The sequence below is a fragment of the Rhinoraja longicauda genome, chromosome 2 (assembly GCF_053455715.1).
Source record: "Rhinoraja longicauda isolate Sanriku21f chromosome 2, sRhiLon1.1, whole genome shotgun sequence".
NCBI classification, from domain to species: Eukaryota; Metazoa; Chordata; class Chondrichthyes; order Rajiformes; family Arhynchobatidae; genus Rhinoraja; species Rhinoraja longicauda.
Genome location: NC_135954.1, coordinates 53,482,682 through 53,497,602, shown reverse-complemented (window position 1 = coordinate 53,497,602; position 14,921 = coordinate 53,482,682). Strand labels below are relative to the sequence as shown.

The 14,921-nt window shown below is 41.8% G+C and overlaps 1 protein-coding gene across 3 annotated transcripts in view; it reads left to right on the top strand.

The window, feature by feature from the left end:
- The window catches only part of LOC144604692 (cadherin-18-like), a 581,989-nt gene that overhangs the window by 446,962 nt on the left and 120,106 nt on the right, over nt 1-14,921 (top strand). For all 3 annotated transcript variants that reach the window (XM_078419341.1, XM_078419347.1, XM_078419355.1), the window contains one exon: nt 11,546-11,665. In XM_078419341.1, coding sequence (XP_078275467.1) covers nt 11,546-11,665 — 120 coding nt within the window. The remainder of the gene's footprint in view (nt 1-11,545; nt 11,666-14,921) is intronic.

Genomic DNA, 14,921 nt, shown 5'->3' with positions numbered 1-14,921 from the left:
CATTCAATATGATCACTGCAGATTTGCCCCAGAAGTCATCTCCTCTTCTGCGCCAGCTTCACATAGCCCTCAATTCCCCAGTTTTCAAAAACTGATAAACATCATCTATAAATAGCTCCAGTGATCAAGCCTCCACAGTCCTCTGGAACAGAGATGCACCACCCTCTGTGGGTGAAATTCTTGACCCCTTAATTTTAACTGACCATCCTCTTTTACCTCTGGTTTGAGGTCTCTCATTTGTTGAAACACCTCAGCATCTGCCCTCCTTTGCCTCTTAGGATCTTATATGTTTCAATAAGATCACCCCTCATACACTCAAACTCCAAAAAATACAGATTTAATGTTTTTGTTAGCTGTTTTTGATAGGACAACCCTCTCATGGTAGGTTAGCCAAGTATTTTTTTTTCTAGACTGCTTCTAATGTCTTCTTCTTGCATTTGAGGCAGCAGAAGTTATGAAGCTGCTTCTGCTTCTGCTGTCTGTGTTTGTTGTCGTTCACCTGACTGAGGTCAGTTGACAGGGCTCACCACAGGGAGGTCGACAACGTGAGTCCCACTTCTAATGTTAGTATGTCCTTTACATAAGGGGATCAAAACCATGTTCAGTATAAGACATAAAGTGCTGGAGTAACTCTTTTTAAAAAAATTTTAAATTTTAGTTTAGAGATACAGCACGGAAACAGGCCCTTCGGCCAACCAGGTCCGCGAGGACCAGCAATCCCTGCGCATTAACACTATCCTACACTCACAAGAGACATTTGTTACATTTACCAAGCCAATTAACCTACAAACCTATACGTCTTTGGAGTGTGGGAGGTGGAAGATCTCGGAGAAAACCCACGCAGGTGACAGGGAGAAGGCACTCATAGCCAGTGTCGAAACGGCATCTCCGGTACTGCATTCGCTGTAAGGCAGCAACTCTACCGCTGCGCCTTTGTTACTGGCACTGTATTCAGCTTTCCTGGTGCAGAAACAAGAAGGAAGTAAAAGTTAAATATGTTGGGTAAATGTTAACATTTTCAAGGTAAAATAAGCTCCGCAAATACTTTTGCCCAAATTATCAAAAAGAATGGAGGCTACTGGTACTTTAGAATATTACCCTCACTTGGTAGTAATTTTCATAGAAAATATATATTTTTACATTATTTTAAAAATGATGTTTGCAGTGTCACACAATACAAACTTCTGGAAAAATCACAGACATTGAACAAATATGTCATTTGGAAAGCTTCCAGCAAAATAGACGCTTTATGATCCTTACAATGACTGTCAGTATTGTTAATTGCTTCATCAACCAGGGGGCCATTATTTGTAGCCAAAGATATGTTTGTCATTGTCAGTGATTGCTTATATGCAATGCTGATGAATGCTTGATTGACTGTGATTATGATTGCTATTTTGTTCATTAAACCCCTGGGAGGAGTCCTAACTCACCTGGATATAGATCAAAAGAAAGATTCAAGAGTGATTAAGATTAACGGTGTTTACCTTTGTTGTGAAAAGTCTTAAACACTTTTTTAATGAATAGTCTAATGACAGTTCTCAAATTACAGAATAATAAATCTCTCTTTAGTGGTGTTTGAGCACTCCTGGCATTAGAAGACTACACATTTTGCAGGTGGATAAGGTGGTCAAAAAGGCTTTTGGCACTTTGGCCTTCATCAGTCAGAGTATTGAGAAAATAAGTTGGGAGGTTATGTTGCACTTGTATAAGACGTTGGTTAGACTGCATTTAGAATATTGAGTTCAGTTCTGGGCACCATGTTATAAGAAAGATATTGTCAAGCTTGAATAGATTCAGAAAAGATTTACGAGGATTTTCAGGCCTAAAGGGTGTGAGCAAAAGGGCGAGGTTGAGCTGGCTGGGTCTCTATTCCATGGAGCACGGGAGGATGAGGGGTGATCTTCTAGAGGTGTACAAAATCATGAGAGGAATAGATCGGGTAGATGCGGAATCTCTTGCCCAGAGTAGGGGGATCGAGGACCAGAGGACATAGGTTCAAGGTGAAGGGGAAAAGATTTAATAGGAATCCGAGGAGTAACTTTTTCACACAAAGGGTGGTGGGTGTATGGAACAACCTGCCACAAGAGGTAGTTAAGGCTGGGACTAACCCATCATTTAAGAAACAGTTAAACAGGTACATGGATAGGGTACATTTGGAGGGATATGGACCAAGCGCAGGCAAGTGGGACTAGTGTAGCTGGGACATTGTTGGCCGGTGTGGGCAAGTTGGGCCAAAGGGCCTGTTCCCACACTGTATCACGCTATGACTCTCTGACTCTATTTAAAAAAAATTATAATAACTCAAGTGGATTTCATACATTAGTTTATTCTTCAGAATGGAATATTACAGAATTGCACTCCCCGCAACCCCTCTCCCCCTCTCCCCAAGATCCTTAGGTCTCCCAGCAACATCCTACAGTAGAATTCTCATTCAAAAGTTACTAACATTAGCATTTTCAGCCAATGTTTACAAGGTTTCAACAATTCTCACTGTGTTATGATACGGCAACAATAAAACCAGTACACATTTTCAGGGCCTGTCCATCGGGAGAGGGGATATAGTTTCTTTTTTCAGTATTTTGAAATGGCTATGAAAGCTAAAATGTTCTGTGGGAGCTTAACAAGATTGCATCTGCAGGACATTTCCCCTCTTGTGGGAATTCAGGGCTAGAAAGTCTCTCATTTGAGATTGAGACAAGGTGGAATTTCTTCTTTCAGAGAGATGTAAGTCTTAAGAATTCTCTGCTCTAAAGATCAATGGAAGCTGAGTGGAGATAAGGCTAGGACCATATCAAGCAATGAATCTTATAGATTTATAAACCTGTAATTGGCCCTCGTAAATTGGGCCCCAGTGTGTAGGGAATGGGAAAGTGGGATAGCATAGAACTGGCGTGAATTGGTGATCAATGGTCTGCGTGGACTCGGTGGGCCAAAGGTCCTGTCTCCGAACTGTAACACTAAACTAGACTAAACAAAATAATCTGTAGAAAAGAATATTCCATAAACCCCATCCAAAAATAAGGAATTTGTTTTAACAGGACTTGAGGGAAAGAGCTGATATGTGTGGTGCTGCCACTTATTGAAACATATAAGATAATTAGGGGATTGGACACATTAGAGGCAGGAAACATGTTCCCAATGTTGGGGGAGTCCAGAACAAGGGGCCACAGTTTAAGAATAAGGGGTAGGCCATTTAGAACGGAGATGAGGAAGAACTTTTTCAGTCAGAGAGTGGTGAAGGTGTGGAATTCTCTGCCTCAGAAGGCAGTGGAGGCCAGTTCGTTGGATGCTTTCAAGAGAGAGCTGGATAGAGCTCTTAAGGATAGCGGAGTGAGGGGGTATGGGGAGAAGGCAGGAACGGGGTACTGATTGAGAGTGATCAGCCATGATCGCATTGAATGGCGGTGCTGGCTCGAAGGGCTGAATGGCCTACTCCTGCACCTATTGTCTATTGTCTATATTCTATTGTCTATTAAGACAGTTCAGTAGAGTGGGAGTAGATTGGGAGCTGATAAGGGTGCTATTTCCACTACCTTATCCTGACTGGTTACCACTAGATACTATGGCTGGAATAGTGGTCGAGGAAGTTGTGAGGGAGACAGAAAAGTTACAATTACCCCATTATTTATCTGCTGCATCTACCTGTTCATTGATAGTTACTAGAAGGATGGGAACACGGTACATACTGACAAACAAGCAACCTTACATAATGTAGTTTGAAAAGACTGTATGAAGCTGCTATTCATTCATTGATTATATCTGAATAATTTTGATAATGTAAACTCAAACTGTAGTCAATGGCAAATTTTGTTCAGCTTTTAATCATTGTAACCAAAAGCAAATATGCAAACAACATTGATCGCAGGCACAGTCTCCCCACCATTGAAAACATCTGCATGAGACGCTGCCTCAAGAAGGAGATGTCTTTTATCAAAGATCCCCACCACCTGGGCCATGCCCTCTTCTTACAGAAGACCAACACAATGAGGTTCAGGAACAGATACTCTCGTACAACCATCAGGGTCTTGAATCGAGCTGCACAACCCAAAACCTACCTCAGTAATGGAATGCAATGGGCACCTTTTACACTACTATAGACTTGTTTTCAAAATGTGTTTTGCACCAATGTCTACGATTTATGTCTAATGTATGTATAATTTATGTTTTGTGTGACGTCTAAATCTATATGCCTGTGGTACTGGTGCAAGCAATTGCATCTGAACCTCGTGTCATTGTGCATATGATAATAATCTCAACTTGACTTCATGTGACAAGTATTCATGTATTATATATACATAATATGTAATTAGTATTATATATTATACTAGCATACTAGCATTATATATTATACTGATATACTGGTATAATATACTGGTATTATATATTATAATATATATATATATTATAGTGTATATACATAAATAATACTAGCCATGGAGTCATAGAATCACAGTGTGGAAACAGGCCCTTTGGCCCAACATGCCCACATGGTCCAATGTGTTCCATCTACACCTAGTTCCATCTGCCTGCGTTTGCCCCATATCCCATTAAACCTGTCCTATCCATGTACCTGTCAAAATGTTTTTTAAACTTTGCGATAGTACCTGTTTCAACGACTTCCTCTGGCAGATCGCTCCATATACCTACCACCCTTTGTGTGAAAACGTTACCCCTCAGGTTCCTATTAAATCTTTCCAATCCTCATCCTAAAACTATGTCCTCTGGTTCTCGATTTCCCTACTCTGGGCAAGAGACTCTGCATCTACCCAATCTATTCCTCTGATGGAACTAGTATTATATATATTAACAAGCTGCTCAATGTCTCTCTTCAAATATGCAGTATAAAGCAAAACGCTTACTGCGCTGAGCTGCTTAACCTACATCCATCTCTCACCTGTTTGCTAATAGATATTCCAAGGGTACTTCCACCAGACAAGCTAGGTCATTCTCCTTTGAAAAAAGAAGATTAAAATGTTATTTGCTAGAAATGTTCAAAGTCATGAAGGAATTTCAGAGAATGAATCAGAGAACACTGCTTCTACTTGTCGGGAAATTGTCACCAGTGCCCAGAATTAAGATCATTGTCAAAAGGATCCAAGGGAGAATTAGTAGAATTTTGCTCAAGCAGCTAGAAAAGCTGTTTTATTTTCTCATTGAAAGTGTGGAACTGGCGAATTCTGTGCAAAATGTTCAAAGAGGAAATAAATAAAGTGGAACATGGGGTAAGAGACGGCAGTGGGTCTCAGAGATCTAATACAGATATCATGAGCTGAAGGGTTTCACGCTGTCCTGTGAGGTTCTATAACTCTATAACTACCTGGCTGATAATTTACCCAAATTAATTGGGATAAAGTTAGAGGCTCTTATTACGGGTGGGGTATTGCTCTAACAGATTTGTACCCAAGTAGCAGAAATTTAAATATAACTAGGAGACACGTGTCAAATGTACAATGCCATATTGCTGATGCTGGAATCAGGAACAAGAAACAATCTGCTGGAGGAACTTAGTGGGTTGAGCAGCATCTGTGAAAGGAACTGAATTGTTGACATTTTGGATCAAAATCCTGTATCGAGATAGATGCAGGGTGGATTTTGATCCAATATGATGACAATTTCTTTCCTCTCACAGTTGCTGTTTAGCTCACTGAATATATCAAGCAAATTGTTTGCTGCCTTGAATATAAAGATATTGATAGAATTATTGTATCATAGTCACATTTTACTGTTTATGAAAAACAAGAATAAATGGGCCATTTTCATTTTATTTCTTGGAGCGCAGGAGGATGAGGGGTGATTTTATAGAGGTGTACAAAATCATGAGAGGAATAGATCGGGTAAACGCACAGTCTGTTGCCCAGAGTAGGGGGATTCGAGAAGCAGAGGACATAGGTTTAAGGTGAGTGGGGAAAGATTTAATAGGAACCTGAGGAGCAACTTTTTTACACAAAGGGTGGTGCGTGTATGGAACAAGTCGCCATAGGAGGAAGATGAGGCAGGTACTATTGCAACACAAGAAGTATTTAGATAGGTACATGGATAGGATAGGCTTGGAGGGATATGGGCCGAATGCGGGCAGGTGGGTCTATTGCAGGTGGGCATGTTGGTCGGCATGGGCAAGTTTCCTGATAGCGTGGAAAGGCCTGTTTGTGACTGGCAAAGTGCCACTGGGATTGGTGCTGGGATCCCAGCTGTTCACTCCAGTGGGTTTGGATGAAGATAATTATATCCACCTTTGTTGATGAGGCAATGCTGAGTGGCAGTGCAGGCTGTGAATAGGTGGAGAGAAGCTTCAGGGAGATGCAGCAGGCTGAATGAATGGGTGCAGATGTGACATGGAATATAATGTGGGAAAACGAGGGACATTCATTTTGGTAGAAAAAATAGAAATACAGTCTTTTATGTAGAAAGAGATTGAAATATATTGGTGTTCAGAAGGTCCTGTGTGCTCAGATTCAGGTTAGTTTTATGTCATTTACACCTGAGTGTGATAAAATTCCTAGTTCGCTTGAAGCTCAGAGTGTATGCAATATATAAGATGATGATAGATATAGAAACATAGAAAAATAGGTGCAGGAGTAGGCCATTCGACCCTTCGAGCCAGCACCACCATTCAATATGATCATGGTTGATCATCTAAAATCAGTACCCCGTTCCTGCTTTTTCCCTTGATTCCTTTAGCCCTCAGAGCTAAATCTAACTCCCTCTTGAAAACATCCAGTGAATTGGCCTCCACTGCCTTCTGAGAATTCCAGAGAATTCCACAGATTCACAACTCTCTGGGTGAAAAGTCCTCAATGGCCTACCCTTTATTCTTAAACTGTGACCCCTGGTCCTGGACTCCCCCAACATCAGGAACATTTTTCCTGCATCTAGCCTGTCCAATCCTTTAAGAATTTTATATGTTTCGATAAGATCTCCTCTCGTCCTTCTAAATTCCTGTGAATACAAGCCCAGTCGACCCTTTGCATGAAGTCCTTTGACAGTGCTGGCAAGATGGAGCTGTACCGCAGGACATGAGGGATGCCACGATCATTACCCTCTACAAGAACAAGGGCGAGAGAAGCAACTGCAACAACTATAGAGGCATCTCCCTCCTCAACATCGTCGGCAAGGCCTTTGCTCGGGTCATCTTGATCCGCCTACAGAAGCTGGCAGAACGTGTCTACCCAGAGTCACAGTGCGGTTTCCAAGCTGGAAGGTCAACAGTAGACATGGTCTTCTCCCTTCGTCAGCTCCAGGAGAAGTGCAGAGAACAGCGGATGCCCCTGTATATTGCTGTCATTGACCTCACCAAGGCGTTTGACTTTGTCAGTAGAGATGGCCTATTCAAGGCTCTCCCAAAGATCGGCTGCCCACCAAAACTGCAGAGCATGATAGAATCCTTCCACGTCAACACAAAGGGAACCGTGCAGTTCAATGGCAGTTTCTCGGAGCCCTTCGACATCCGTAGCGGCGTCAAACAAGGCCACGTCCTCGCTCCCACACACTTTGGGATTTTCTTCGCTCTGCTCATGAAACATGCCTTCGTCACCGCAACAGAGGGATCTACCTGCGTACTGGATCAGACGGCAAGCTCTTCAACGTCACCCGCCTCCGAGCCAAGACAAAAGTACGTGAAGCTCTCATCAGAGACATGTTGTTCGCCGATGATGCAGCAGTTGAGTCCCACACCCAGCAGGAACTACAGTCACTGATGGACCGCTTCTATCGGGCTTGCAAGGACTTTGGGCTGACCATCAGCCTGAAGAAGACAAATGTCGTGGGACAGGATACAGATGAATGCTCCAAAGGTTCACCAAATTGATTGCTGAACTGTTTGGTTTGTTGTATGAAGAGACCTCAAATGGACTAAACCTAAATTCTCCTGCGTTTAGAAGAATGAGAGATAATGATATTAAAACGTGTGGAATGACGTTTTCCCTGGCTGGGGTGTCGGAAAAAGGGTCACTCATTATTAGTGGTTAGCCGCTGAGACCGGGGAAGAGAGTTTTTTCACCTGGTGGGTAGTGAGTCTGGTACTTTCTACCCTAGAGGCCTATGAGGGCTAGTTGATTGCATGAAGTTGAGAAGCTGAATTTGGGATAGTGTTAGGAACCTTGATTCCATGCATTGGAAGCATGCAAACCCCCTGAGATACTTACCACCTCACATCTTCCTCATTAAGCACCTCCTGCCCCATCTGTGGAAAAGTCTATGGTTCCTTCACCTGAGAACTCACAAAGCCAGAGTGGAAACAAGTCAATTTATTCAAAAAATGCTGGAGTAACTCAGCAGGTCAGGCAGCATCTCGGGAGAGAAGGAATGGGTGACGTTTCGGGTCGAGACCCTTCTTCAGACTGATGTCGGGGGGCTGGACAAAGGAAGGATATAGGTGGAGACAGGAAGATAGAGGGAGATCTGGGAAGGAGGAGGGGAAGGGAGGGACAGAGGAACTATCTCAAGTTGGAGAAGTCGATGTTCATACCACTGGGCTGCAAACTGCCCAGGCGAAATATGAGGTGCTGTTCCTCCAATTTCCGGTGGGCCTCACTATGGCACTGGAGGAGGCCCATGACAGAAAGGTCAGACTGGGAATGGGAGGGGGAGTTGAAGTGCTCGGCCACCGGGAGATCAGTTTGGTTAATGCGGACCGAGCGCAGGTGTTCAGCGAAGCGATCGCCGAGCCTGCGCTTGGTTTCGCCGATGTAAATAAGTTGACATCTAGAGCAGCGGATGCAATAGATGAGGTTGGAGGACGTGCAGGTGAACCTTTGTCTCACCTGGAAAGACTGTTTGGGTCCTTGGATGGAGTTGAGGGGGGAGGTAAAGGGACAGGTGTTGCATCTCGTGCGGTTGCAGGGGAAAGTGCCCAGGGTTGGGGTGGTTTGGGTAGGAAGGGACAAGTGGACCAGGGAGCTATGGAGGGAACGGTCTCTGCGGAACGCAGAGAGGGGAGGGGATGGGAAGATATGGCCAGTGGTGGGGTCCCGTTGTAGATAACGGACATGTTGGTGGATGATATGTTGGATCCGCTGGCTGGTGGGGTGGAAGGTGAGAACGAGGGGGATTCTGTCCTTGTTGCGAGTGGGGGGAGGGGGAGCAAGAGCGGAGCTGCGAGATGTAGAAGAGACCCTAGTGAGAGCCTCATCTATAATGGAGGAGGGGAAGCCACGTTTTCTGAAGAACGAGGACAACTCGGAAGCCCTAGTGTGAAACACCTCATCCCGGGCGCAGATGCGGCGTAGACGGAGGAATTGGGAGTAGGGGATAGACCTTTTGCAGGGGACCGGGTGGGAAGAAGTGTAGTCCAGATAGCTGTGCGAGTCAGTGGGTTTATAGTAAATGTCCGTCACTAGTCTGTCTCCTGTGATGGAGATGGTGAGGTCCAGAAACGGGAGGGAGATGTCGGAGATAGTCCAGGTATATTTAAGGGCAGGATGGAAATTGGAGGTGAGGTGTATGAAGTCAGTGAGTTCTGCATGGGTGCAAGAGGTAGCACCAATGCAGTCGTCGATGTAGCGGAGGTAGAGTTCGGGGATGGGGCCAGTGTACGTCTGGAACAGGGATTGTTCGACGTACCCGACAAAGAGGCAGGCGTAGCTAGGGCCCATGCGAGTGCCCATAGCTACGCCTCTGGTTTGGAGGAAGTGGGAGGAGTCAAAGAAGAAGTTGTTGAGGGTAAGAACCAGCTCTGCTAGGCAGAGGAGAGTGTTGGTCGATGAAACAAGTCATCCTTGATTATTGCGAACTGCATAAGGAAAAGTAAAGCTGAAGATTTTTAAAGCAAAGATTGATAGATATTAGATATTAAGGGAATCAAGGGTCATCACATTCATGCAGGAAAGTGGCGCTGAAGTAAAAGAGTAGTCGTGATGCTGTACAATGGTGGACCGGGAGTGGAAGATTGAATGGCCCAATCCTATTCAGTGTTTTTTTACATTCTAACATTCTTAGAATGTTCTGAACAGTATTTCCATTTATACTTTCATTATTGATGGGAAACATTCAAAGTATGTATGTCAGGATGGGCAATAATTAAAAGACAATGTTGTGATTAATTTATACAAACAACCTTTCATTTATGTTTGTTACTATGAAAGGTCCAAACTGTCATTATTAATTGGTTTTCTCAGTGGTAGGAATAAAACCTAATTGAAACTTCAAATGTTTCACGTCTCATTAGTAGAGGAATTAACAGATGTTTGTTACACAAAGACCTATAAAAGCTTTATTGTTTAGGTCTAATATTCTATTATTGAAGCCTGTATTGTGAGTGTACAATTATACTCTGAGATGTAGACTTTTTTGAAGGCAGAGATATGTGTGCACTAATGAGAGAGGGATTGGGAGTGATGGGATTGCTCCCCTTGGATCTGGCATGGAGTCCTGTGCAACTAGAAGTATCAAGCCTCAATGGAATGAAACAAATTGACCAAGGAGTCTCAAACAACTATATCTCAGCATCAGACCATGCCTACTGATGATTACATCCTCAAACATCTACAGCATTTCGGATATACTGCTATGCTTTGTGATAAATATTTCCAGGACATAGAAATATGTGGCACCTGTCCGTCTGCAGTGGCATATTGTGTCTGTTCAAATCCGCGGGAAATTCTGACAGAGCTCTGAACTTGGCTTCCACTTGGATTTCAGCCTTCTAATCTCTCAGCTGATTTAGTATAATCAAATGTGCCATTTTGTTCCTGTGATCTTTTTTTCGGGCCCTGTGATAAGAGATGTAAGACTAAATGGAATTTATTTACAGACAACCATTGTGGTAGATTTGAACAAAGTGTCATAAATCAAGTCCTCTTGAGTATGATTAATATCACATTATAAAGGAAATCAAGATAAGGTGCTCATGCAGGAAATTGAACTTCCATGATAAACCATGACATGATTGAATAAAGAAGCATGCTCAAATGGCCATATAACCTGTACTGGTTTCCACTTACGTATGTTCTTATTTTCTTACCGACTATTGACATATTACTCATAAAATTTAGTTTAGAGATTCAGTGCGAAAACATGCCCTTCCGACCAGTAATCCCCACACATTAACACTATCCTACACACACTGGGAAAATTTACAATTATACCAAACCAATTGATATACAAACCTGTAAGTCTTTGGAGTGTGAAAAACCCATGCAGGTCAGGGGAAGAATGTACAAACTCCATGCTAACAAACACCTGTAGTCAGGATCAAACCCAGGTCTCTGGTGCTGTAAAGCAGCAACTCTACCGCGGCATCACCATGCAGCCAAGCCTTGAGATTTAAACCTTCCATATAATTTATGGAGCACTGGCCGCATTCAAAAAGATTTACATTATTTGGTTCTCAGTGGTTCAAGTGTTGATAATGTAATGGAATAACGTTTACTGACATTATTTTCCTTGCAATCAAAGTAATGCATAAAACTGAAGCCTGTTGTAATGCTATATACATACAGTAGTAGATGAACGTGTCCAAAACTATAGTAGTTCTTCAACCCCAAACGGTATTGAGAAATGTTAAGCACAGTTTCCATTAAACCTTTTTCCCTGTGTCTGTGTGCAGGTACTTCAGTACTTCAGATAACAGCTACAGACGCTGATGACCCTACATATGGGAACAGTGCAAGAGTGGTGTACAGTATCCTGCAGGGACAACCATACTTTTCTGTGGATCCCAAAACTGGTAGAGTTCAAATACTTTTTTCTCTCTTGAGCAGCGCTTTTGAACAATGTACTTCAGATCAATGTTACTATTTGTGTATTAAGCCTTTTTTTTCTGTTAATGTAATGGGCAATGTCGAAGGAATCAGAATATTTCTGCTGAGATTTTCAGACATTGCATATTTGGACTGGTATTATTTCTATTTTATCAGTGCTGGAGATGAGAAATTCTTGATGAAATTTGACATTGTTGTTTCATGAAAGATGATACTTGGACTTAGAAATTCCTCCTTGGTCAATTAATCTAACACCTCTGTTTAGTAATAGTTATCCATTGTACTTGGCACCCAACCTGCTTGGTTCCATTGACACTGGAAACAAATTCAGAATCAGAGTGAATCTGTGATCGTTACTATACACCAGTTTTAGCATTACTGAGGGGGCTCATTCAAGCTTCTTTCTGTGCTGTATGAAAATATGAGAACCTAGATTCACACTCTCATTTAGTGTTGCAGATTGAAGTTCGTTTTCATTTTGTCTGTAACCCTCGTTTCATTCCAGTTGCAAAGCTCGTTTTTCACAGAATAACCTCTGCTTTGTGAATGCTTTGTGCTTCTGTTCTTTCATTGTCTGAAATATTATTACCTGAGGTAACTTTATGTTTCTGGACTAGTATGAGGGGTGATCTTATACAGGTGTATAAGATCACGAGGTGATAGAGTGAATGCACAGTCTTCTACCCAATTGAATAGGAGCCACACAGAGGGTGGTGGGTATATGGAACAACTGCCAGAGAAGGTCGTTCAGGCAGATACTATAACAACATTTAAAAGACTTTTAGACTGGTACATGGATAGAAAAGGTTCAGATGTACCTCAAATGTACTTGAAATGCAGGGAGGTGGAACTAGTGTAGGTGTGGCATCTTGGTCAGTGTGGGGAGGGTGGGCCAAAGGGCCTGTTTCCATGCTGTATGACACTATGACTTTATTGAACTGATGTTCACTATGGAAAATTTGGAAATAAAAACATTGTTGCTACCTCAATGTCTATCTCAGCTGGTAAACAGGGCCTTGAGTGAAAATCTTTTCAGAAAGTTGGCACCTCTGTTATTGTCCCTCTTCCTTACTACTGCATTGGAGTGTCAACTCAACTTTGTACTTAAAATCCAGAGTATGATCCAGACTCATAACATTCTGCCTCAGGCGTGAAGGTGCTACTACTAAAACACTCTATAGTCCTAAATATGAAAGTCTTAACGACTAAAGTAAAAAGTATCTCCCAAATGTACCCCAATGTATACTGATCACTGAAAAGAATGGTCTCACATCTTTTAACAATTCGCTACCTGAGAATTGTAAAACTGAAATGGAAGTACATCATTCTCAAAAAGATTATTATGATGATAATTAATATTATTATTATTATTATTAAGAGTAAAACTAGAGATAACCCGATTAAAGCATTGAACTGGTGATAAATAATTCTAATTCTAATTGAATTGAATGGGAAGTGATTTGTGAGATTCAAACTTGTGTTTGAAACTCCAGTTATTTTATTTTAAATCCATCCACTAAATGCAGACAGCTCAAGTGGTTTACCAGCATATTTCCATCCACTGGTATTTTGGTCCCATTGGGAACCTACCTTCGAAGTTAACAGAAGCATGAAAATTGGCCTCCATGGGGTAATTTGGACTTCTACTATTGCAACTGATGGTCGTCCAAATGACCATTATACATTTGTTGGGATTTTGTTTGGAATTTCAGTGAGATGAGCATCAAACATTTGATGCCATGTTGCACTTTTACATGAACGCTTCAAAAATATGATTTCTCCGCAAATGTTTTCATTTCTTCAAAAGCATTCTGTGCCAAACTTTATCAACATATCAGTTCCATCCATTGTGCTACATATTTTCCCCAAACTTATTATTTGGAAATACCTAGCCTCATGGTCAATTATGCATTGTAAATAATTTCCTATTATTTGGAATAAACAACAAACTGCAGATACTTATTTCCAAAAGAAGACACAGTGTGCTGGAGTAGCTCATCAAGTCAGGCAGCACCTCAGGAGAACATGGATAAATGATGTTATGGATCGTGAGTTTCAGTCTGAAGAACGGTCTCCACCCAAAACTTTGCCTAGCCATGTTCTCCTGCCATGCTCTCCAGCACACTGTCTTCCTATTGTTTGGCCATAGTCTAATCGACCAGTTCTTTTGTTTCAGTTTTATGTACTTTTGTCTTTTTATTTCACTGAACTCTGTTACTTTCCAATCAATTAATCACTTGGATTGTTGACGGTCCTCGCACCTCAATTTCTATACTGAACCAGATTTGGTTGTGGTTGCTGCACTTCAATTGAAGACCTGTGCTGAAAGCAAGAGGTAAATTTACAATCGTAAAATGCTGCATTCAGTTGTCTCCTCTCCATCTCCTATACATACAGACAACAGCACTGCACCTCTCCGACACCCAGCAGAAAAATAACTGTATTTAATTACCTGCTCAGGGACTCTTCAGGGAGACTATTCACAATTGGCTCTAAAGGACATGATGAATGTGATGTTATCTACTGACAGAACATGAGGCAGTCATCGTAATATGAACTCTTTATTTTTTACTCAAATTCTGTTAAATTAATGGATCTATGTGCACATCCAAGCAATTCTACATTTTTTCTTTCTTTTTCAATGGGCATTAAAGGACATTAACCAGGTGATATATTTGAATGATTCTGTCAGAAGATATCACTGAAAGACCTTCTTTGAGGAATAAATCCATTATCATGTCATGCCGTACACGAGTGTTGCTTAAACACCCTTTGTGCAAAAGAAGCTGTCAATTTCAGTGCACAAAAGAAGCTGTCAATTTCAGTGCACAAAATAAGCTGCCAATTTCATTGCCCTTGACAAGATGTGTGATTTTATAAAAATATCTTTCCATCAGGAGGTTGCCCAGATTGGAGGATTTAAGTTATGAGGAAAGATTAGATAGGCTGCACAGTTTTTCCTGGAGCCTAGGAGACTGAGGTGTGACATAGGGAAGCGCAGAAAATGTAGATTGTCAGAATCTTTTTTTGCCTCTCAAAGGAGTATCAAAAACAAAAAGGCATAGGTTAATGTGAGGAGAAGGAGTTTTAAAGGGGATTTGAGGGGAACTTTTTTACAAACAGAGAATGGCTGCTATCTGACATACACTATAAGAGGAAGTGATGTAGTCAGATATAATCATTATGGTTAACAGACATTTAGACAGGTGTTTGAATAGACAA